The sequence below is a fragment of the Prorops nasuta genome, unplaced genomic scaffold (assembly GCF_024137725.1).
Source record: "Prorops nasuta isolate Cenicafe-Biocafe unplaced genomic scaffold, Cenicafe_Pnas_1.2 PNAS00002, whole genome shotgun sequence".
Lineage (NCBI taxonomy): Eukaryota > Metazoa > Arthropoda > Insecta > Hymenoptera > Bethylidae > Prorops > Prorops nasuta.
The window spans coordinates 3,549,407-3,573,514 of NW_027116799.1; the positions used below are offsets into that span (position 1 = coordinate 3,549,407).

Genomic DNA, 24,108 nt, shown 5'->3' on the forward strand with positions numbered 1-24,108 from the left:
CGATTGAGACTGTGACAATCGAGTGATGCAACATTCCTTTTTAATTTAATATTAAAAAGCGCAAACCGACGTCAGGATCAGTACCTTCAATATAAACACTATTATGTTAGAACTTCTGTTATAATATTGCTTCCAATTTTTACGTTTATCAAATAATAATTTAAACTGTAACTCTCTAGTGTATTTTTAAAGTTTTGGCTGTGGTATAAAATTTAATCCTTTCAAATATTTGACTTATTATACTATGTTATCGCACAATAAACAAAGTATAGATGACCATAAGTTTGCTTGTGTTTTAGTTTATACTTTTTGTACTTGCCTTTTTAAGGCGTCAATCTCGATGGGTGAGAGATAAATCTGCATACGAACGAATGAAAATGCAGTAAATTATTGCTAAAATACAAGACAATATGCTGGTGTGTACTTACAAATGTTACATTACTATACCACACTTTATTAAATTAACAAATCAAAAGCCCTTCACCAAACTACAGGATCATTAAATAACGTGAAAATTATCGTTTGAAATTAATCTAAATTAACTATAATTCGAATATGTTTATAAAATTGGTGCAGTACTATAGTAGATTAATTTTAAGGGAAAAGTAAATTTTTTCAGGTGGAGTTACATTCATGATCTATTCCCAAAAAATATGGAAATATACTTTTTCAATTGACAGAGTTCTTTTTTATTAAACTTTATTGTCTGCATTTGGGAAATTGAAGTTTTTTGCACCTTTGTTTAATTTGGACCAATAGGCGTTAACCTCAACCTAACGTAATTAGAAGATTTATAAAAATAAAAAATATAAGAAGGCTCATTGGCTCCGTCTAACGGATTCAACAGTTGAAGCGGTTAGTGATTATATCGGCTGCGTTCGTTTATTAACTGCAAGTACTAAAACTGTACAATGTATGTCACGTAAAATATAGGTTTTCAGTACTGGCAGTACATAATAAACGAACGCAGCCTAGGTTAGGTGCGTGCGCACTCGCTACTCGGTGACCGGTGTGGTCAGTGCAACGGTCGGGGAAAACGCTATCACTTGTTGAGTCTCTTCCACTATCGGCACTATCAGCAAAATATCAAATTTCCCACAGTGCCCATTGTCTCCCTGAGCTGAGTCTCCCATGCTCTGCCAGTCTATCATCGGCGTCATCTGTAATTTGAATTTTTCTTGTTGCTTACAGAAATAGAGAATCTAACGTTTAAAATAGGTTTTAGTTATCAATTTAGTAAGTTTAACAAAACAGACGTTTGATCTGAAGAATAAATTAGTTGAAAGTACAGAATAAATTAAGGTATTAAAAATGAATACTGAAATAAACTTAAAAAAAAGAATAAAACTGTACAAAAAAAGTAAGTTTATTTACATGATACTGTTAAAATTATAGTGCTATGATTAAGTAAAAAATGTTTGTTGAACAGTGTGCTTTTTTCATTATAGGACAGAAGTTTCATCAAAATTACGAAGTTCTAAAAAGCTCCTAAATCTCCACAGCGAAATGATTTGCGAATGTATGTATATTTTCTATTTATAATTTATTCTTTTAATAGTAACTTTTACTTTTATTTTAGAAGATTGATATACTTTACAATTAGAAGTAAGGAATTAAAGAGAGAAATATCCGCGATGAATAGAAACCGAAGATTATTTGAAACGTCGGATAAACAGGAACAAAGAGAGTATGACAAACAACTTTAGGACCTAAAATATTTTTTATGCTGTGAGATGGAATGAATTTTAATTGATTATGTTTTTAGGAGATTGGAAAAAGAATTATTAGACTGTGAAACCATGATAACGATATTGGAAAATAGAATTCTTGGTTGGATGTAAGAATTATGAGAATGTGTATAAGTGTCTTTTTACATTTCATTTTTATATGGTCTTAACCTATTGAATTAATAAGTGAAGAAAATAAATCTTTAAAGTAAAGCATGATTGTAAAAGACTACTACTAAAAAGCTGTTACACATATGGAATAAAAAGCACCAAAGATTTAAATATATTTCTACTTTTATAAACTTATTGTATTACTTTTATACATCAATAATTATATTGTACTTATTAATTTTTATTGCGTTTTAATACCAATGCTTCGGTTATACCGCATTGAAGTTTACAGTATTTTATATTAAAATTGTTGGTTTTATTTCTTTAAAAAGTTGAAAGCTTGCGAAGTAATCATAATGGTAATTTAAGTTACTTCATTTGTTTTTTATCTTGTAGTTGATGCAAAATTCAGTTTGACTGTATTTTATTTTATTTTTAATTTAAATTTGATAGAAAAATAATATTTATGGAATCTTATTTATTATCGGCTATTCCGCCTTTATTGACGCCGGATCCTCCGAAGAAACCTCACACTGCGTTACTCGACGGTGGTGCAATTAATTATTTTCAAAGTTTTAGAAATGATGTTTTATCCAGGTACATGGTTTGTATCTATTATTATTTTTTCCTGATAATTGCAATTAGTGGCGGTTATTACTGGTCTCCACTTAAAAATAAAAAAGTTTGGAATAATTTTCCAAAATTTCTTTATGATTAGCCTTTGCAATATGAATGGAGTTGTACGAAAGTGCCTTATGTACCAAGTGATCATCTAATTAATAATAATGATAGTGATATTAAAAATTTAGTATGCAAAAATTCAGGATATGATCATGGACGCTTGAGAGAAATAAGTAATTTTTACCAGGTACAGTGCTAACAACTTTTTTTAAATCTGTATGGGAAATGTTACAAGAAATCTATATTTCTGTTCATGTAGGCTGTTCAAAAGCATCGAGATTATTATAAAGATTACACGGGGAAATTACATCCTTTGGTTTATTTTAGACCAGATAAATACAAATATGAATAATGAATAGCACCCCAGAATTTCCATTACGCTTATACTCAAATACTATAGTATAAAAAATGTTAAATTCTAAGGCTTATACAAATGGTATGTTATAACTTAAACGAACGATAGGAGTCAATACCAAAAATCATAATTCATGGAAAAGAAGAACGAACAAGACAAATTTTGTAATAAAATTTATATTTTCCAGTGAAAGGTATGAGAAAATTCTGGCATTTTCGATACAAAATATACAAATTCTTGTTGTTCCATGTAATTCCTATGCGTAAGGCCCATTTCTTCAAAAATCTGTAAAATTGATACTCAACATTATTTTAATAATAAGATGAAATGCACTTTGTTGCACGAAATGATGTTTGTAATCGCTGTTAATTTATCTATGCTCTCTAAACGTTTAATGAATAGTTTTTTACTTATTCGAAACAAGAAGATAATTGAATTTAGAATTGTGCATTGGAAGCAGTGGCGATGCAAGGGAACAAGAAAGTGGAGATTCTGACCATTCGAGCAACTTGTTCCGCAGAGCGTCGATCAATCCCGATCTGTCTCTCCTCGCAGAAGCCAGTCAACCTCTGGATGGCCTCGACCAAATCGTCCAGAGATACTTGGTTGTCGTCGTCAAAGTCTGGAAATGAAAGCATTAACGAAAAGCGCCTACCCATCTATACGTACACACATGTATAGATGTATATGTACACATTTAAGGGACAGAACGAGTTAAATTTATCTAAATTGAGTCACGTTATGCCATACTGTAGCCGTGCTGGTGCATGCTGTAAGCTATTCCCGCTTATCTGTTTGGTAAAATCTTCTTGGACACTTTGTATCTGAACAATTCGTGCCCAACGTGAAATTAAACGATCTCGATAAACGAGATTGGCCAAGTTTCACGCTCAGCTGTCTCTCACCGAGTCAACATTCTTTTCTTTCACGATCAAACTTCTGATCAAGAATAATAATAAAAATGAACAAAAAAAAAAATTATTTTGTTCAAATTTTTACGTTCATTTGTAACAAAGTGTATAATATGTTTCTTGCGACTAAACTAATCTGATGTGTATGGTCGAATTCTTATATTACCATAAATCAAGAAGGCCCACGCTGCACGAGTTTCGATAGGACATTCGTCGGAGAAAGCAGAACAAAGATCAAGGACGTCTTCGAATCCTAAGCATCCATCCTTTCTCGATGAGAACACGCGGTAGATGGAGTCTCGATATGGATTTTTCTGAAGAAGAGTAATGGTTGTGGAAAATTTATCATCGATTTAATATGCTGCAATTATAATTATTCGTGTATTATGCATAGCAATTGAATTGGTAAAAGAGGAAGAGCGCATTCGTAAAACTCGTTTTAATCGTACGTACTACCTAATAACGGATTCGTAGGTGATGCAATCGAGAGCAACGAAGGATATACATATACATATATATATATACGTATATAGGATTATTGGTTAATCATTTGAACGAGTGGAGTGGAATTTTCTAAAAAAAAGTGAGATTTCCATCAATAATCCTGCTAATCCCGTACCTCGACGGTTTCGCAAAATTGAATGTATAATAGGAACGGCGGGAATATTGCATCGGATGAAGAAAGAAAAATAAATCTAACATTTTTATCGAGTTGTATCCCATATGTGTGGACGATGTACTCTTTACTTGCAAATTGACAAAATGCACGTGTACTCACTTGAATTTGAGGCAATATCTTTTCAATTTCATCCCTCGTGAAGCGCCTTTGAGGGTTTGTAATCAATCCGCCCGTAACTTCTTCGTTGAGTCGTTTGAATAAACTGTGAAGTTAGATAAAAGAAATTCTAACACACGCACAGAACAGGTATTAATCTAATAATACATAAAAAGATAACATAATCACTAAAAATTAACATTGTTGCATTTTTCTTACTAACGAATCTCGCTTTTTCGCAAATAAGTAAACCGAGCATATTCCTCTATCGTTTCGTCACTTGGATACACTTCCTTCGAGTTGCTTCTTCCCATTTCAATGTTTTACATTTTCCAGTTCTCCTCGCTATCTGACATTAGTACTGATAATAATCAGCTAGCCGATACAACTCAGCTTACGTGTTACTAACGGTTATCAGCAGGCCACGATAACATTTATATACGTGACAAATAATTTTCAGAGTAGAAAGACATTACTTTCCTCTTATCTATCGATCTTTCCTTGACCACTCTACATCTTCCAATGAATCTGTACAGTGTGACGTACGTAATTACTTTCCTAGAGGTAGAATTGTAGAAACACACTTTTCTCGTCTCCAAAAATGCAAATTAATTCAGTACACGATACACTTGCTATATTCTCCATTTATCAAGCTAATAATTAACAATAAATTTACCATTTAGCTGTTTCATGCAAATAAACAAATCATTCAACCGATAATTCTCCGTTATTCGTATTTAATTAGTTTTTTCCCAATGAAATGCTATTACCGCGTGCCTCTATATTTTCTAAGTTTATTAGCTTCTCTGAAAATAGCTGCATATTCATGAAGTACTACATAAATAAGCTCGTTACGGATTTAAATTCAAAGTGCGGTCCGATGTACAGGTCTTCAGGGGTGTGGGTCAGGTTTAAACGCGATACAGTACTGAGAGGAACATAAATGATTAAGCCGATTATACACGGAGCTTGTGGAATTTTGAATTGTGCTTTAACTATATAGATCGTTAAGGAGTGTACTGCTGCTGTCTGAAAAACATTTCTCCCGTAGGACTTTCTGCCGATTAATAGGAATAAGGCAAGGCATTTGTATAAACTATTCATTTTTCACGTGTGAGAGAAAGAGACGTTAGCCAAGTTTTAACCAAATTGTCACAACGTTGGGACGTAATTTCGTTGGATCCTTTCTGCAAGGATCCATAGCAGAGTGACTCGCTGCACGTGGCGGTATGGCGGTAATGCGAAGCTATTATTCGCCGTTTAACGAGGCAAAATGTACGGCGATAACCCATGGGAAAGGAGGGTGAGGAAGGGAACGAGGGGGAGGGGGGGGGGGCTGAGAGAGGGTCGGCCAATAATTATTACACGACTCCACGAAGCGGTTATTGTCCCAATTGAGGGCTCGCTTTGCGGATAATGCCTGTCCTCGAGGGGGGTCACGTGAGTCTGACGTTCTAGCATGTCAACAGCAACTATGCATCATCAGATGTCTGCTGCACGTAAACGCACCCCCTAACCCCCACTCCTGCTGCAAACTCACCCCTTCGACCAAATTGCTCTATACCTTTACGCTACCCTACATCTGTTTATATGCACTGCACCTCCATACATTTGCACAAACACACGTACACACGTTATAAGCAGTCAGGAGATGCACAAATCATTCATTATGATAAGCAACCGATGATCAAACAAATCCCCGCTGCGTAATCGATGAATCTCCCATGAATTATTGCTCGAGCCATCAATTCGATTCTCCAGCGTTTCCTTGTTTAACCTTGCATTCTAATAAGATCAGCAGCTATTTTATCGTTACTGGACACGCTCGTCCCACCGTTAAACTTTGTTTCACATCAGCCGTTCTCGTCAAAGCCTCGTTCACTCGATAGATCTATATATACGTAGATGGTCAAGCGTTTTAACGACTATGCTACTGCAGCAAAGTTTTGGCAACGACTTTGGATGGCTAAGACGGTACCAAACAAATATAAACACAAAGGGATGGAGCTTTGCTTACAGTTTAAAATATCAGAAAACTTGGAAGCGATGTAGAAGATGTATGAGCTGGTTTTTTGATCTTCGAGGTGTAATTGATGTAGATGTCTTTATTTTTCAGTAAATATTATTGAGTCATTCCACTAAATATTGAACAGTTTTTTAACTCACCATTTTAGATCTCTTGTAACTTACACAACTTTGTGGCTATGTGCACGAGCTCTCGTGGCTATGTCTGTTTACTGAAGCACTGCATCAGACCAGATTTGTATAGTTGCACGCGTGAATTATTATTCACGTTGTGTTTGAATTTCGTAGTTGGAGAAGGTTCGCGCGTCAGATCAAATGTTGTACGTACGAACGAACGAACGTGCATCCAGATTTAAGTGGCGTTACCGTTGAACGTCACGAATGCCACGACTCGGGAAACGAAACGATTATGGATGGCCGCAGCGCAATTTACCAGTCAAACCTCGTCCTCTCTGAATTTCTACGCCTTCGTTCGTCTGCCTTCGCTGGTTAATAGAGAATCTACTCGATGAATGGCAGATTTAACTGGTTTACACTCATTTTCAAATAGAATGATACAAAGAGTTAATCGATCAAAGTATTCGTATATATCAAATCATATTTCGAGTCGTTTTAAATTGGAATCTTTTTTATTAATTTTATTCTTTTCTACAATAAATTAATAAATTGTATACAGTTTTTTTTATAATCTACGGTTTCCTCTGAATTTTATTTAATCCTAGGTAATTATAATTATACATATAACTCGAGATTAAAGAGAAGAGTCATTGTATTACGTTGGGTTTTATTTGTGGGAGTGGTATATAAAAAATGAAACTTCGAACCTTTATAAATGCAAATTTTTATATTTTAGACTCTTATAAATTTCTATCGACACTGTGACACGAGTTAATTCTAGTCGCGAGCCTTTTAAATGTTTTTCCCTCGAGCTTTAATTTCTCTCTTGGCTTTTAATCGCGCTTCAGTGTTTTTTCTTCCACAGGACATTTTTCTAAAGGCGAAATATAGCATTTGTTAGCATTTTATTTTGAGCGTCGATAGCTCAACAGCAAAGTAGCGAATCAGAGGATAACTAATGAGCATCGATCTAAAGATTCAGAATACGTGACAACGTGCCCATTTATAGTCGTAGAGTCATTAGATTTACTGATTTTATAATTGATGAAAAATTATCTTTAAAAGTGATAATAATTTTGATTTCGCGATTTACGAGATTTTTCTTTTTTCTGAGTATCAATTTATTGTTTCATCTAGTATTTTTTACGAGATATTTTGATTTAGAATTATACATAGGTGTGGGTATATGATTGAAGTGGTGTACGTGACCGCTGGCTTAAATGGTCGCTCACCTACATGTACTCTTAAATCCAAGTATCTCGTAAACGACTGGATGAAATAATAAATTTAAAAAGTGTTTTGAAAAGCTTTCGGTGGCTGCTACAAGAAAATGCAATAAAAAATAGGGAGCTTTATTTTGGAAAACAGATTTGACCCTCACGTGACCATCGCATGACCTTTACAGATCCATTGAGTATCACGATTAGAAAATTTGGAAATAGCAAGAGCACGTGCTTTTTTTTAAAATGCATATTTTCTGAAAGGATATAACCGAAGGGGGGGGGGAGCTTTATGAACATCATATATTTATATATATAGGGAGAATCTGACAGTTGATGATGGAAATGAGGATTATTTATATAAGTACGAATATAATAGCCTTATGTTCGTGACAATTTAAGAGCTGTGGATGAATGTCATGAATGCTCCAATTAGGGAAACGAATCAATTATGTATATCAAGCAGCCGGATTTGGCAGTCGATCGTTATCTGCAGGTGGATTTGCAGTAGCTCATTACGATCACACACAGCATGGTCAGTCCGCTCTCTGCTTATACCGCTCAGTCGAAGGAAATTGTTAAGGAAGATAAATGGGTGTGGAGAATTCGGTAGGATAAAAGAAACCTGCTAACAACGGAAATAAATGGTCCAGCAATTAGATTACTTAATCCATTCGTTCCTCCTAACAATTTGCACAGATTCAATCAGCACTTGTTCCAAATATCACGCGTAACATTTATTTAACGTATTATTGGTTCCAGAAATAACCCAACTATGCAAAATTCACATTGAAAAAAGGTTACAAAAAAGAGAGAAAAATAATTAAAAGTGAAATTTAATGGGTATCATGAGTGTCTCGGGGATGTCGACGAGGCTCAAAGTACAGCAGGTGTGGTGGGTAACGAATTTGGTAGGCGATGACGAATTGACGAGTCGTGGCTGAAACTGCTGCAATGGAGAATGCAGAGAAGCCCCTGTGGAAGTTGGTAGGGAAGATGGGTTGAAAAATAAAATTATCGTCTAACCGCAGTCGTCTCTGGTGAAAGTGTGAATGGAGAGGGTCGATAGAATCGGTGAAAAAGAGGAGAATGTGCGTAAACGAGAGGAAGCGAGTTGAACGATCTTCGCCCGGTAAATAATTGATGATCGACAATTAGATTTGTCAGGAACGATCGTCGCAATTAAATCAACGCCTACACGCTCTGTCGTTCTAAACGCACGCAGTCCAACCACGACATTTTCATGCGTTCGTGCATCCACGAAAAAACCACCGCAGCATCACACTTGGACACGCGTACGTGTGCGTTCTGGAAGCACAGTTCGTGGTGTGAAATTTAAATTTTTGTGGTGGGGTGTACTGGTGTACATCGTTCATTCTGTTGATCCGTTAAAACCACCCTCCATTCCTGCCATGCTCTTCGCGTTAGCAAATATAACGTGATCGTATCACACATGTTCTAAGCAAGAGAAAACGTTATTACATTATTTTTATTTGATTATTATTAATATACAAATTTATATGAATGGCTAATATGTAGTATAGTGTTTGGTTGTATTTTATTTTCTAGCAATCAGATCTTGATTTATGTGCATTGTTGACTCTTTCGTATAAGTGATATAGAGACCAAAGGGCAATTATCATTTTTGAGGAAAGAGTTTAAGGTTTTCTTAAATATTTATTACAGATATTTTGCTATAAATACTAAAGGAATAGTATAAATTAGATTAATTTCTAGTCTAAAATTTCTACAAATTGGATGATACGATTTTTCGCAATTCTCGTCGTAAAATTTTTCCCACGCTACTTTTTGGAAGAGCCTCCACGAATCGTATTCCTCCTCTTAGCCAATTTGGCGAAGATAGTTTTTCTAATAAGAGAAAAGAAAAATGGTGATAAATTAAAAATTGAAATTTTACTAAAATAATAAGGAATTGTTGTTCACCTTGTACAAATTTGAAAATCTCTTCTGCGGTTACTTTGGCTCCTGGTTGTTTTACAATAAATGCCATTGGAAGTTCACCACTGGTTTCATCGGGTTTACCGACAACCGCAGCTTCGTTTACTCCAGAATGTGACATTAGAATACTTTCGATTGCAGCTGGTGCCACCTGTAACTCAACAACTCTATTTTAAAGACTAAACTTTAGATAAATTGGTTGGAAAAGTTCCTTTCGGATATTAAATAAAAAATAAGCTTTAACATTATCAATGCAAATGTATATCGATCGTTGGAATAGCTTTTGAGCTTTCATTTGGTGAAATAAGACCCCGTAAATTTTGATAATAGCTTCGCACCGTATCCCAAAATAGCCCAAAGTAGAAACAAGCTTTTCCAACATTGCAATAAATATGAGACATATTATACATGAACAAAATTAATGATTTGATTAAAATCAAAGAGTAAATATTACTTGGTAGCCTTTGTATTTGATGAGCTCCTTGAGTCGATCAACGACATAAATTTGGGAGTTTTTCTTGATAAAACCGATATCCCCTGTGTGTATCCAGCCATCTTCGTCGATAGTTTTCTGCGTGGCTTCCGGATTATCGTAATAGCCCAACATTACCTGAGGGCCTTTCAAGCAGATCTCACCCACTTGATCTACATCCAAAGTATCACCAGTATTTTCATCCACCACTTTGGCTCTCAAACACGGTAGTAGATACCCCACTGACTCGTCGTTCGATTCGTTGTTTCTGTCAGTTATACTTGCCAACACTGAAAGTTCCGTCATCCCGTAAGCATTACGTATCCATGGTAACCCCAAACGTTTTATAACCGCAGACTTCAGCTAAAAATTATAACAGAGTATCAGAAAATCAGGATGTTAATTAAATAGCTGATTATACGAATTACGCATTATCTTTAAGAAACGATAAAGTGGATAAAAATTGAGAAAAGAGCTATCGGAAGTTTCTCAGCGAATCCCAGAAAGCTTTTTCCTCAAGATGGCGAGAATCTTGTCGAATGCGGTCTGATTTGCTTTTTTGTACGACTATTGCATTTCTCCGAATGTTTTTCGAGTACACGGGACACTTTTGCCACCGAACTGTAGCTGAGGGATCCACTTGGGCACTTAGTGTCCCATTCACCCCATTCACATTGTGATAACTTATTCGATCTCGGGAGAAGTTTCGCGAGGAACTTACCTCTTTGGAGATTGGCGCAGCTCCGCACATGGCTTCTCTCACGCAGCTAAAGTCGTACTTGACTACGTCCGGATGTTTCGCCAGGAAAACCAAAACCGTCGGTACGATTGGCATGTGGGTCGGCCTGTACTCCTTGATTGCTTTAAAAAATAACTGTGGAGTAAAAGACTTCATCATTAAGATGCAGGACCCACTCATTATGGTGTTGATCCAGATCGAGAAGCCATAACCGTGAAAATATTGCACGAAGCAGAGGATCTTGTCTGCAGGTCGCAAATCTAGAGCGATTGGAGATCTGACAAAATATATTTTCATTTAAATTTTAATGTAATAATAATTCTTTGTTTCGTTAGTAATTATTCATTTTAAAAATACACTTGCTTCTTACATCATATATTTTATCATGAAGAGTAGATTGCGACTGGATAAACCTACTCCTTTTGGTATCCCCGTTGTTCCGCTCGAGCTTAATATTGCTGAATATTGTTTGGAATTGTTTGGAATTTCTACAGTCACGTATTTCCAGGGATCAATATTTTTTTCAGCTTCATTCGTTAAAATCTCATCTAACGTAGGGACTTGGCTATTAAGAGATTGTTCTTCCAGTTGAATGATATCCACTTTGCATGATAAACTTTGAATTATTCGTGTTATTAATCCCTCAGTATGACGCGAAACGAATATTATTTTTGGTTTTGAAATTGATATAAGATGCCTCATTTCTCCTGCAGAAAACAATTTTCATTAGTTAAAGTGGAAAATTATCTTGCGATCAATTATATATATATATATATATATATATACGATCTTATATTTAGCTATTTATTCTTGAGTTTATTTTAGTCATTTGTAAGGAAGACTTGACAATCTTTTATAACATTTATTTGCTACGCTGGCAATTGTAACTCGATAATTCTGATAGTTGATCAGATAAAATGTCGATTGTACAAGTCTCGTACATTTGTCGAATTACTAATTTAAATATACATTTGAAATATTCCTTCTATTTTCATTATAGCAATTGATTCTTTTAACAATTTTCCAATGATAAACGTCAAATACCAAATGTGGTATTAAATAATAAAAAAATGTTGATTGATATATAAAGTTTAGTATTTTCATCGTATGGTTTCTTCTTAAAATATTCCAATTACCTTCTGTATAATTCCAATTGATTGGCGCAACTATTGCCCCAAGATAAAGAGTTGCACACGCTGGAATTGGATATCTCAAACTATTTTCACTCGTGATTGCAACTGAGTCTCCAGGTTTAATATCACGCTTTTTTAAAGCTGTCGCCAATAAAACACTCATTTTTAATGTTTCTCCATAGGTAATTGTTTTCCCCGTAGAAATATCAATCTACAATGTTAAACAAATAAAGTACCAACTGTTAAAAAATAAAAATCTTTTGTTGCAATTGACTTATGATCTAAGGATTAACCCATTAAACCTACGATGTATAAGTTCCAACAGAATGGCCATAAAATGTAAATATAAAGAATATGTAAATAACCGTAAGACAAAACGATAATAAGAATCTATCACAAGGGCTGGCTTGTGTTGTTTCTGTCGAGGCACAAGAACGAGCCACGATCAGTCTGTGCTGGTCAAAACTTTATTATATCTATCTATTCGGCAATACTACTCTTTTTTAGAAAATGGGATAGTATTATACTGGAATTTAGGATTGGGTGGTATAGATGTCTCTTATAGTCCACTATGCCAAGCCAATTAGAAAAATTCAATATGGCATACCCGATATTGCAACGATTTTGACCGTTGCAATTTTAATCTGACAGATGCACAACGGGCCAAGGCTCGTGGTAATCATTTTTGTTTCATATGTCTATATAACCACTAGTGTCAGACATAATTATAATTTAAAGGGTGAATAAAAATAGTAACAATTAAAGAAGAAAAATATATATATTAACCTGATAAATTCGGTGATAATTATTGCGTAGACTCCACAGTATTTGCTGACCAAGTGACGTCTTCTTACAAATTTCTGGTTCCATTGGTCCAGAAATTATTATTCCTTTCTTTGACATCCTACCTAGTAAATAAAATGATTTTATTACGTAATATAGAAAATAATAGTAATTTCTTCAGTGTTAAAATAGGAGAAATGGTTTAAATAATTTTGATAATAGATTAAATTATACAGGATGTACTACTTACAATCACCTAAACTACGGATGTAAAATTCTTGTTTTATATATATTCGTAACTAAATGGCAATTGCAATTATAGTTACGAAAATAAACAGAATTTTATCCATGGTCTGCATAGGTCATTTTAAGCGGTAGATCCTGTATAAATGGTGGATAAATGGTTATTGCAAGAGAGTATAATATAGAGTATGTTCTGGTGATAGAGGATTCACGTCACATAATGCCTTATGGGGAACATGGTGGATAGAAAGCCAGGGTGCGTTGAAGTAACTTCCAAACTGCTTTCACTCCCACTATACTTCTTCGATTACAATCGGCTGGACTGGCTTTCCTCGTCACCGAAGACAGAGAGCTTTGCTACGAAGGCTGATTGCTTCGGTTCCAGTATTAGCCTGAACTTCGAGGACCGATAGTGGAATAGATTTCAACGTGCATTCGAGCATGGAACGATATGTGGACTTTGGATTCGTTTGAAGGTATTTGCCGAAATAGATTGTTCAAGAAATCGACAACTTTACCTGTGCTAAAGTTAATTCATTCTTCGTCCAATCAGAGACGTTTACACCTGTCAGATTTCTATCTCAGTACCAAAATATATTTTACTACAAATAATAAGATGATCAAATTGTATATATAAAATTTTTAATAAAAAAATTGAAAAACACACGAGCAATAACTAGCGTTAATACTTCCTGAAATTTATTAAAAATTCTAACCTTCCAGTTTAATTTACATCATTGACTATATTTAATATTGATTCCTTGGATCTTAATTCTAATATAGTTCCTTTAGGCTTTGCTATACGTTTTGCTGATTTTTGTCATATCACAGATTTTGCGCATACTAAAAACATTAATTTTTCATGTGAATAGCAGCTACTGCTTTATTTGTCAATAATATAATTATTGAATATTTTTTATTACTTCATTTTACTCTATTATACTAAATTTATAATCATATTATACTATAGCGGAAATATTTGAAGAGGTACTTTTTTATAGATCTATTTCTCAGTGAATATCGATTTTACGAAGAAATTTAGTGGAAAATAAGTACGTTCGGTAAATCTTTATTCCGGGAGTTATTATATGGTTCATGTATTATCGTTTATCCTATATAGGGTGCGTGAGTTACGAAAGAATGTCTTTGATCCATTCAATTCTTCTTAGTCAGTCGAAATAAAAGCGTAGAAATAATTTTGTCTACTAAAATACAAACTTTATTCGCCTGCCATTGTATTTCATTCTAAAGCTGGTAAGTTTTCCATGAATATTTTTACGTATCGTCAATATATAGCCTTTCTTTATTCAATGCCTCTAAATATTACGCTTTCTCTCTCTCTCTCTCTCTCTCTCTCAAATTTCTTGATTAATCCTTTCCGCCCCAAGTAAAAATATCAAATTGCTATTTTCCCAGAAAGTTTAAATATACATTGCGTTATTATTATACGTTGGCGGCTTGAAAATTGATATTCCAGCTCGGTGTAAAGGTAGACTTGGTCCAACTTGGTGACTTGGCAAGTGTAAAGGAAGATGTGGACGTTCGAAAAGAGTTTAGGAGTAATCTGGATTTGCAAAGAAGAATCCTATACCAAAGATTCGACAGATCGTGGTAAAGAAAGGGTGAAAGAATGCAGTAAAAAAGAAATAAAGTAACGTAACAGTAAAGGAGCGCAGGGGGGGGGGGGGGGATGATGATGGTATAAAGGGACCCTATCGACGAGATAATTTATAGCTTGGTATTATTTAGGGGCGCAGTGCCATAAATATCGGTTTGCTCTTACAGTGGAAATCTGTATCAAGCAAGCCAAATCTTACTTGGTCGAAATAAAAGACAATAGTCTCGCAGTCTCAATATTAATGTAACGTACGTTACCCTTGCCGAGTAAGCCAGAAAGGAAAAACTCGATATCTCTGACTAAAACGTCGCGTTCAATCGCGACAAATCGCTTTCTTTCGATAAAGACTCGAAGCTCCACGAATCCATCGCTTTCTTCTATCACGAATTTGACCAGCAGGTGCTTTTCGATGATGCGAAGCTTCTCACGATACCGTATAAATATACTATACAGACATCATCCAGAAAGCAATCTGAAATATTTTTTATATACAAATCTTTGGTCTTTAAAAAACGTGAGTTTTAGTTGTATAATAAAAAAGAGATTTTAGGAGGATGTTGAGTGATCTAGGAAAAAAGCTTGATGTAAGTGGAAAGATCTGGGCGACCTGATTGGAATTTACGGGAGGAAGAGGATGCATCAAGGTCTCCAGTATTTCCGCAGACATTCTTAGGTGAGTTTCCGTATAGCGATCCAGTCGGTTAGGTGGGAATGTGTTTAGGAGAAGCACTCAAGCGCTGAGGATTCGCCTTGTCGAGGTTAATCTCGGAGTGGACACGGATGTGAATTCGGGAGCGAGCAGGCTGAGGGGGTTGGGGGCGTTGGGGCGCGTGCCGCTCTGATTGTACCGGCCGTCCTGAGACTACCGAGAGCACTGAGACACGCGAGTCACATACCTATGATTCTTGGTTTCATGCGGCGTTCCTAGACACTCTAGGAATACTTATGGCTGACTCCCCACTCCCCACCCCTTCCCTCCCTATTTTACTCACCCCCCACATCCAGCCAGAGAGAATCTGCGAACGGGTCAAGCCAACCTTTTAAACTGTCCACTGATCATTCTGACGGAAACGGCCTCCCCCCCCCCCTCTTCACCTCTGACTACCCTCAAACTTGCTTTAAATTTACCCATGACTTTCCAATTTTTAACTTAATGCTATATACGAGCCTAGGAATATTCTCGAGTCAACGTATAATTTATATTCTGTTTGTTGTAAATATATAAGGATGAGGGAAGTGTAGTAGTAACGGCGCGCTAACTCTGTTTCTCGCTATAGTTAAATTTTGGTTAATATCGTGAAAGTTTGAAAATGATTTCTAGTGTTCGCTTAATGAGTCGTTGGAAGTTTAGTCAGCATAAAATTTATTAAATTTGTCGTCTCTGGTCGTTTGGACGAGAACGTGCGATTTGGTACATCCCATTTGGCACGTATTAACGGCTCGACGAAATTTGCCACACACTCGTGGCAAGTCGGAGTAAAGGGTATTTAATTGCTGCATACGAGTCATATTACCTTTAAATTTGTCGCTTTAATGTTACGCAGTTTATTTCCGTGTTGAATATTTTTCTGCATAACTTTTGTACAAGCACAAACAGTACTCAAGTTTGTCATATACAGATACGAATCTGGTAAAACAAAAATCCTCTATTTCCCAAAACAAAGTTTCGTAGGACATATAAAAATTGAGTTCTGTATAATTTAATAAGCGCATTATAAGATCCTTAAAATTTGTATAATCCTCCCGATGAAATTGGATTAATTCTCGGAAATGCTGAAGGTTTAACAACGATTTGTCGCAATACGTTCCTGGCGGCATTACGAATTATTTTACGAGGCTAAGGTAGAGGAGTCCATAAGAAAGGGGTTGGAGAGAATATGGGGGAGAAAGTTGGGAAAGCTCCGATTATTAAAGATGGCCATGTTAGATATGGGGGTGGAATGGATTTCTGGAAATCAGCTTTCGCAGCATTCGAAAACGGCTGGTACTAAGGGTCGGTGAATGCTATCGAAGCAGGCGAATAGCGCGATGGGGCTTGTCGGCTGTAAGAAGTAAGGGGTTATGAGAGAGAGAGAGAGAGATGTGCAATTCGTAGTGGGCTTCTTGTCGCGTATTAGCGTTCGCTGCGACTTAACGGAATTAACAACGGTCGCCTCTCTATGAAAGGGTGCACCGAGCGCAGAGGATAGGAAGGGGGGGGGGTGAAGCAGGATTTTGATAACATGTGACTTTATCTGGAATTCTCGAGCACGCAGGTTGTCTGTTTACTTAAGATAATGGCAAAGCGGAGTGCCTGGGTGTAGTGGATGGATAGTGGGGGGGTTGGTGTTGGTCGAGGAGGGGAAGGAGAGAGAGGATGATGTTGAAAGTGTAAGGAAGAGGGTAAAAGGATATTTTCGCTTGGCAATGTTGGATCGCTGTAGCTTCTGAAGAGAGGGGGGAAGGGGATTGCCGTGCCAGTCTGAAAGTGAGTCCTTGGTGGGGCAGAGGTAGTTGTGTCAGTTACGATGATGGCGTGGAAGGACAAAGAGGGAAAGAGAGCGAGCGGGGGTTGGTGTATCTTTTTGAGAGGGGGTACAAATGACGTTGAAGATTGGGGGTTATATGGCGTACGTGGGAGTATTCTCTCCTTTTATTCTACTTTCATGTCTACCTCTCCCTAACCCTCTTACCACCCCCCCTCTCTCTCTCTCTCTCTTTCACGCTTTGCCAAGGGTGCAGTAGCAAGCAAGATTCGCTCTCGGCAAGCTACAAGAACTTCATTTTCCGAGCCATTACGTCCCGTCCCACCGCACCCTCCAGAAACCCCTTTATCCCTTAAATTAATTTATATCGAAATTTTAAATGACACTCATCGACTCGTGCAATAAATAACGTCACAGACGCTCTCTGTATAGGTAAGCATATACGTGTGTACCGGTATATGCACCTCGCTATCCTTTTTCTCGTCTCTCTCACTCCTGCACGACATTTCACCTCCTCCCCTATCTTATCTCATCCAGGCAAACTCCGGAAGTCCGTATGCGAAGAGAGATATTAATCGTTCATGGCGAATTAACTCACTATTGAAATTCAATGGAATTTGGTCATTATTATAATAGGTTTGATTACCTTTTATGCCAACGCAGTTCTGAATATTCTAGCACAGATTGCGTTTATTAGATATTAAATCGATGTTCGCGTTAATTCTGTATAATGGTACTGATTGCTGAGTTGAAATTGTAATAGCGAAAGATTTCAGGTTATCGAATGCCAGGATGAAAATTGCAGCATGATCAGAGTCAGGCGTGCGGAAAATCAGGCGGAATAATATATACGTATCGCGAGAATTGATGCTGACACTGCTGTGCGAGCAGTTGAGCCCTCATCTACCACTACTATAGAGGTTGTCATAATGGCAGTTTTTTAATAATTCACGTCACTCTCCCGTCGCGACATTGACCTTTTTACGGTTTTCTTTAAATTCTGAACTTTTCATGGTTACGTTACTTCTCTTGCTCGTCACACTATCCACTTATTACCCCCCCCCCCCCTTGCCATAGCGACCTCTCCACTCACGAATATACTTTTGTCAATGTAAATTTTCGCCTCAGTACTATTATTTCAAAGCGAGCAATCAGGGAAAGCTAGCTGTAAAAGCACTTTGACATTGCTACACACATTGACACACTTTTTAAATCATTTGCTTTTGACTATATGCCTTTGCCTACACTGTATATGTTACGATCGATACACTCTAGTAGACATGTTCACGTATATTGCATTGTTACATATATATAAATCACGTTATTTAAATGGTAATATATGACACAGTGAAAACGTCATTTGGCAAAGTCATTAAAAGCAATTTCGTAACCGAATTTTACAGTTTTAATGACGATAAACGTTAGAGGATGACGTTAAATGGATCGAAGAAGAAGACCTTACTTTTTGACTAGAATTTTTAGTTTATTTTTATAGAAAAGACTCGTTACACCAATACCATTTGTTTTGAGTAAGTTTCAATTAAAATAGAAAAATTGTTTGATTTTAACTGTTTCGGTGTGCTTAAAGAAAAACGAACTGAAACGAAACGAAAGCAAACGAGTTTTTATGTAAATATGACCCTATACTGAAATCGTAACAAGTCGTTCAAAACCGGCGAATTCTCGTGAAATGGGAAGATTCTTGTCACTCGGAATTCTCTCGTAATCGCATCAGGAAGCTGCACCATCCGGAACGTTAATGCTGCATGAGTTTGAAGATTCGATAATTAGATTTTCCTCTTTATTAATATGTACAACTACTATCTACATAATTATAATTATAAAGTTAAAATATCGTTAATTAAGATTTTGTTATAAAAACAAATTGGCTAATAAATTTGATTGGAAGTTGAACATCTGACTCAGCGTAGATATTAGAGATCAGTTTTGTACCACCAACCTCCATCCGGATAGGGTTAATTCGATGATCTCCTATGACCTTAACGACACTCACCGATATTACAGTATGATAACTCTTGTTCTAATTCTATCTCACTCGTAACACTGCCAGAGTTTGGCATTTCCATCAATTTTATAGTTTCCTTCCGCGCGGTTCATGTCTCAACTCTTTCTCTCTCTTTCCCTTTTTCTATCAATCCAAATTACTTAGAAGGACCCAATTCAATTTATAAATCGAAACACTTTTCAATTTTATACAAATTCTTTCAAGAACTGGCTTCTTTCATTAAATCCGTATAACATTGAAGATAAAAGCAAAGATATAATATAGCTCACCTTGTTCTATTTTTAAATCCCAATCGAAATGTATGTGTTAATTTTGCTTTTATTCAAGAATCACTGACTGTGCAATTTTACTTTCTTTACTGTAGTTACAAAACCAAATCTTTTAGAAATGTTGCCGATCACAGTTTATTTATCTCACCAAAAGAATTGTCTTTTTAATCGGAGGTCCTATAGTTGTGTTTTAAATTGGATATTTTTTTCAATTGCTCAAGAGTGCGGATGAGCTTGAATTTCATTAAACGAGTGTCCGATCGCTTGAAGTTAACCGAGAAAGACTGAGAAAACAGAAAAGTCAGACGACTTATCTGTCAAACGCATGGATAAACAAGTTGCAGTGTGCGCCTTATCGCGTCAAAGTGAATGAAATTAACTCCATACTTCTTAATACAATCACTAGCTTATTTATTTTTGTCTCTTATCTCATTTCTTGCTTGTACAACTTAAATTGCATAACTTGTAGTCTACCTTACATAATTTTACTCGCATAGATACTTTCTCGTCATAAGAGTATACGCGAATAATGAGAAACAAATTAGCTCTAAAAAATATGTGAAATAACTTAAAATTACTTTATAGTGGAAGGGTTAATTTTTATTTAATATTTTTTACAATTTATTTTATTTCAAGAAAGTGCTATACATAGCTAAATTTTTCAATACGAAAGAATAATAAATTCCGCTTTTAAAAATATTTCATATTCTTTATAAACATTGCTCAGAAAAAAAAAACTCTCGGATAAAGATACAAAGCGAACGCGTAGATATGGTGGCGGATAGAACGGGGTTGTCTTGGAGATCATTGCACGCGCAGCATGCACGTATGCTGCAGAATTTATACACGCACAGTCCATGTTCGTTACATGGAATAACGAATCCTTTCACTCTACCTCGTATTCTCCTAGCATTCAAGCGGAATTTAAATATTGTTTACCTTATTGTTCATAGCGCTTATGTTTCTAAATCCTATTTAGGTCAAGAAAAAAATGGAGCAAAAATGATTCGCTTCTACATCATATTATATTATTAACTCTACGTCTCGTTAGCTTTTCCCTGTAGAGTTGTACTATATACCATTCCACAGGCTAACAAAATTACAGATTGTTTCGAATTCAATGTTTCTTAATTAACGACTTATTAATTAATGAATCTTGTATGCATTATGATTTATATTAAATTATTTAAGATAAATATATTATTAGTAAAGGAACACTTGATCAAAAAAATATAAATTAAAGGGGAAACGAAGTTGACAAATTATAAGAAAAACTGCGTTAATTTTGACACAAACCGTAACGTGCAGAGATGTTTTTAATCAGCCGATGTAAAGCCTCACAGTAATTTTTTAAACAATTATATCTTGAAAAAACGAAACTTTTAGTTCTAAAAAATGGGCTTCTGGCAGGAGCCAAGAGTTTTGATGCTGTTCATGTGGTTTAGTTATCTAGTATTTTGTATAATATACAAATAATCCCCAAGAGCTTTGAGAATTTTTCCAATAGAAGTGAAATGAATTAATTAAAAACAAAAAAGAATAAACTGGGGTAATTATAACATAATCATTTAAGACTGCTTTCGTCTCGGGTTTAATACTAGGTATTTTTTAATGTAATAAAATCATTTATCGCGTGAAGTGATAAGTCACGGCAACGATATATGGGCTCGAGATTTGTATACTGAACAATTGAACCCTGTCTATAATTTCTCTACTAAAATTAGGATAGACAAACAATACTAAAAAAAATCCTAATTTGCATTTATACTGTTAACTGGAATCTACTATACTTCAGCTAATTTTATTAATTATCTTTTTACATAATTGTTATATCTAAACATTACAGAGCTTAAATTATTTTCTAATCTATGCGTTAATTTCATTTTAGTTTAGAGAGATTCGATTATGTAGAAATTTGAGGAAATTTGGACATAAAGAGTGTTTTCCGGTTTTCGAGGCCGTCACAGAGTTTCAACAGTAAATGCCAGTCCTGTGTGCACATTCGGTGGCCCGAGGGCCCGCTTTGTTACAGCTCAGAGCGTTCTGATATCGTGGCATACTTCGCGTCGAGTATTTGGAATACTCTTGGCACGAAGTAGCTGCGTGTACGAGCCAGGAGGAGAGGGTTAGCTTTAACTACATTCTTGACTAGAGTGAGCTTCGTCACTCGTGTCCCTCTCTTTCCCTCTATACTCACTCACTTCCTTAGTTTATACTCATGCAAAGGACGAACTCTCGAAAATTTACACATCCCCTGTAAAGTCTTCCTATTTTATATACAAAATTCTATAATCTAATTTATTCAATAAAAAAACACTTGAATATGAGGCTGCAATTTAACACTTGACAATTATTATATACAATTTTGACAATGGCATGAAAAGATAATCAATCTTTCAGAAACAAGATTTTCAAAAAATATATATTGTTGAGGTTTTTCAATAGTACTGTATTTATTATTGCAATTTTATTATTTTAGTGCATAGAGACCTTTAAACTGACTATTGTGTTATTTTTCATAAAAGGAAGGAATTTTTCACTCGACACCGTTTTGGTTTTATGAGTTTCGCGATTATCCGGCGACGTACCGTCCCGTAAACTGGCCAAGTTCGATAAATTGCCGATGCGACAACGTCTTCACGGTCGAGTTAACTGCCTGGGCGAATTAAGCTGCCAGTACAAAGTTTCCTGTTCGGCTGACCCGATCCGCAAGTTCGGTGATTCTCCTGTTAATGTCATCCATTCTCCAACTTAACGACCATCCAGTGCGTATGTATATGTACATACGACCTACCTCCTCTCGTATTAATCCACATTTATGCATAACCATACACGCATGCACACATACGCGCTTCCCTTTGATTTACGTTCGTTTCATGTACGAAAAGCACATGCTGCAATAATAGGCTGTTACAATAGTCGATGTTTTCGGTTAAACAATATATATATATATGGGTACCGGCGTATCGTCATATACGATACCACTATAGAGCACACATACAAGTACAGTTATTTAACTTCTCTCTTCTTGACACTCGTTTATACGATGGTTCAATTAAATTTGTAGAAATATAGCAATTTTATTTTAAACCTGAAATACGCTAATGAATCTTCATTCTCCTGACTTTAGTTTTATTAGCCCTTAAACAAGTATGGGATTATTATAACACCCTATATATATTATATATAATTATAACCTTTTACGTAAAGCTCTTTGATGTATTTTATACACATGCATAAAACATTTGGAATACTGTAATGCTGAAGTGCGCTAAATGAATCTATTACCCAAAGGTGACGCGTCGCAAATTATGGACTTACTAATAACTCTGAATTGATATTATATTTCTCCCTTCAAAGTTTTACATACTTATTAAGAAGCATTATGATTCTGCACCGTCAAAGATTTATTCAATTAAAACTACTGAATATACATGTGCACACATATTATTATAAAAACGTGAAATTTCATTTTGAAGCAGTATAGTAAAAGCGATAATGCTTTGTCATCGAATTAAGCTTTTTTAATTAATGTGTAAAACAAAGAGCTCCAGAATGCAGTGCCATTAATATCGATATTCTCGATAAGCTTCGTTAAACGAGTCATTTTGACTTTTCGTTGATATAGGTTTAAATTATCAAGTGTGAGGTTTTAGTTGTGCTGGATTCTATAGGATAACTCAGCATTCGTGATGAAGTTTTTGAAATTTTAGATACATTTTCCAACTCTGAGACGAAAAACCTTATGCAATATTTTTAATATTTTCCAAGGTACGTAATAATATGTTTGGACCAAGAGACTGCATAAAATGTTAAGCAGCTTGGTAAATGCTATTAATATGAGAAAAATGTATACAAGTACGTTTTAGATATGATAATAAAGGTTAAAAATGTCTAATAACTTTTTTTCATATAGTTGATATTTTTCAAGTCACAGCTTACAGAATAATGCGAGTAGGTCTAAATCCCTTAATTCGCTAGCTTACACAAATTGTTACGTAACTCGAAAAATATTGACAATATTAAATAATGTTATAAGGATTTACTACTCCAAATTACGCCAGTTGTCTTCCCTTAAGTTTTGGCATCACATAATTATTATTACACCCTGTATATTCTCTAAGGCCCATAACTTGTGCAATTCTGAACAAAAATAAAAATATTCGGCGTGTTTTAAGAAGGTCTTGAGATAATAAGCTACAAGAATATATAATAAAAAATACTAAATACCACTCAAAAAAATAAATTTGACCTTGAAATAACCCATCGAGTTCAGACGTTCCATAATGTTATGTCATTCCCAAAGCCAAAGAATTATTACTTTAAAAATTATTTCAGAAGTTCATTAGCTACGAGATATTCTCGTGAACCAATTAAGATGTCCCGCTCTGTATATATGTATATAAACCACTGGGCTTTCTATTGTTGTGCGAAGGATAAGAAGAGGGGAGAGTAGTTGCTCGTGTGCATGGTCCTACC

At 35.5% G+C, this 24,108-nt stretch overlaps 2 protein-coding genes and 1 long non-coding RNA gene across 5 annotated transcripts; 1 reads left to right on the plus strand and 2 right to left on the minus strand.

Annotated features, from left to right (window-relative positions):
* Positions 1 to 984: 984 nt before the first annotated feature.
* LOC136775924 (calcium and integrin-binding protein 1-like) lies at positions 985 to 5,089 on the minus strand. Of its 2 annotated transcripts, none has more exons than XM_066731133.1 (5): positions 4,780 to 5,089; positions 4,564 to 4,666; positions 3,952 to 4,099; positions 3,372 to 3,496; positions 985 to 1,160 (listed from the first exon to the last, which is right to left on the minus strand). In XM_066731133.1, the coding sequence occupies exons 1-5, from the start codon at positions 4,872 to 4,874 to the stop codon at positions 996 to 998; spliced, it is 636 nt and encodes a 211-aa protein (XP_066587230.1). In that variant the 5' UTR covers positions 4,875 to 5,089; the 3' UTR covers positions 985 to 995. The 2 variants fall into 2 exon arrangements, with proteins under 2 accessions (XP_066587230.1, XP_066587239.1); XM_066731142.1 differs by lacking the exon at positions 985 to 1,160 and adding an exon at positions 2,989 to 3,159 and having other exon boundaries at positions 4,780 to 5,084.
* LOC136775939 (uncharacterized) lies at positions 1,020 to 1,996 on the plus strand. The gene is made up of 4 exons (XR_010823007.1): positions 1,020 to 1,360; positions 1,449 to 1,519; positions 1,580 to 1,687; positions 1,766 to 1,996. It is a non-coding gene; the product is annotated as an uncharacterized lncRNA (long non-coding RNA).
* A 4,369-nt stretch (positions 5,090 to 9,458) lies between the features above and the next one.
* Positions 9,459 to 19,887, minus strand: LOC136778169 (luciferin 4-monooxygenase-like). 2 transcript variants are annotated; one of them, XM_066734798.1, is made up of 8 exons: positions 19,630 to 19,887; positions 13,012 to 13,129; positions 12,229 to 12,436; positions 11,463 to 11,799; positions 11,075 to 11,369; positions 10,336 to 10,716; positions 9,867 to 10,032; positions 9,459 to 9,791 (listed from the first exon to the last, which is right to left on the minus strand). In XM_066734798.1, exons 2-8 carry the CDS (start codon positions 13,126 to 13,128, stop codon positions 9,670 to 9,672), a joined length of 1,626 nt encoding a protein of 541 aa, XP_066590895.1. In that variant the 5' UTR covers position 13,129; positions 19,630 to 19,887; the 3' UTR covers positions 9,459 to 9,669. The 2 variants fall into 2 exon arrangements, with proteins under 2 accessions (XP_066590895.1, XP_066590887.1); XM_066734790.1 differs by having other exon boundaries at positions 13,012 to 13,133.
* Between the last annotated feature and the right edge of the window lie 4,221 nt (positions 19,888 to 24,108).

What these genes read in the sequence shown, in the direction of transcription:
- LOC136775924 (XM_066731133.1), bottom strand. Translation starts at nt 4,874, where the DNA reads ATGGGAAGAAGCAACTCGAAGGAAGTGTATCCAAGTGACGAAACGATA. An exon ending in AGATATTGCCTCAAATTCAA is followed by an intron (nt 4,100 to 4,563) that starts GTGAGTACACGT and finishes ACTCTTCTTCAG; the next exon opens with AAAAATCCATATCGAGACTC. An exon ending in GTGGGCCTTCTTGATTTATG is followed by an intron (nt 3,497 to 3,951) that starts GTAATATAAGAA and finishes TTTCATTTCCAG; the next exon opens with ACTTTGACGACGACAACCAA.
- LOC136778169 (XM_066734798.1), bottom strand. Translation starts at nt 13,128, where the DNA reads ATGTCAAAGAAAGGAATAATAATTTCTGGACCAATGGAACCAGAAATT. An exon ending in ATTATCACCGAATTTATCAG is followed by an intron (nt 12,437 to 13,011) that starts GTTAATATATAT and finishes TTAACATTGTAG; the next exon opens with ATTGATATTTCTACGGGGAA. An exon ending in CTGCGCCAATCTCCAAAGAG is followed by an intron (nt 10,717 to 11,074) that starts GTAAGTTCCTCG and finishes TATAATTTTTAG; the next exon opens with CTGAAGTCTGCGGTTATAAA.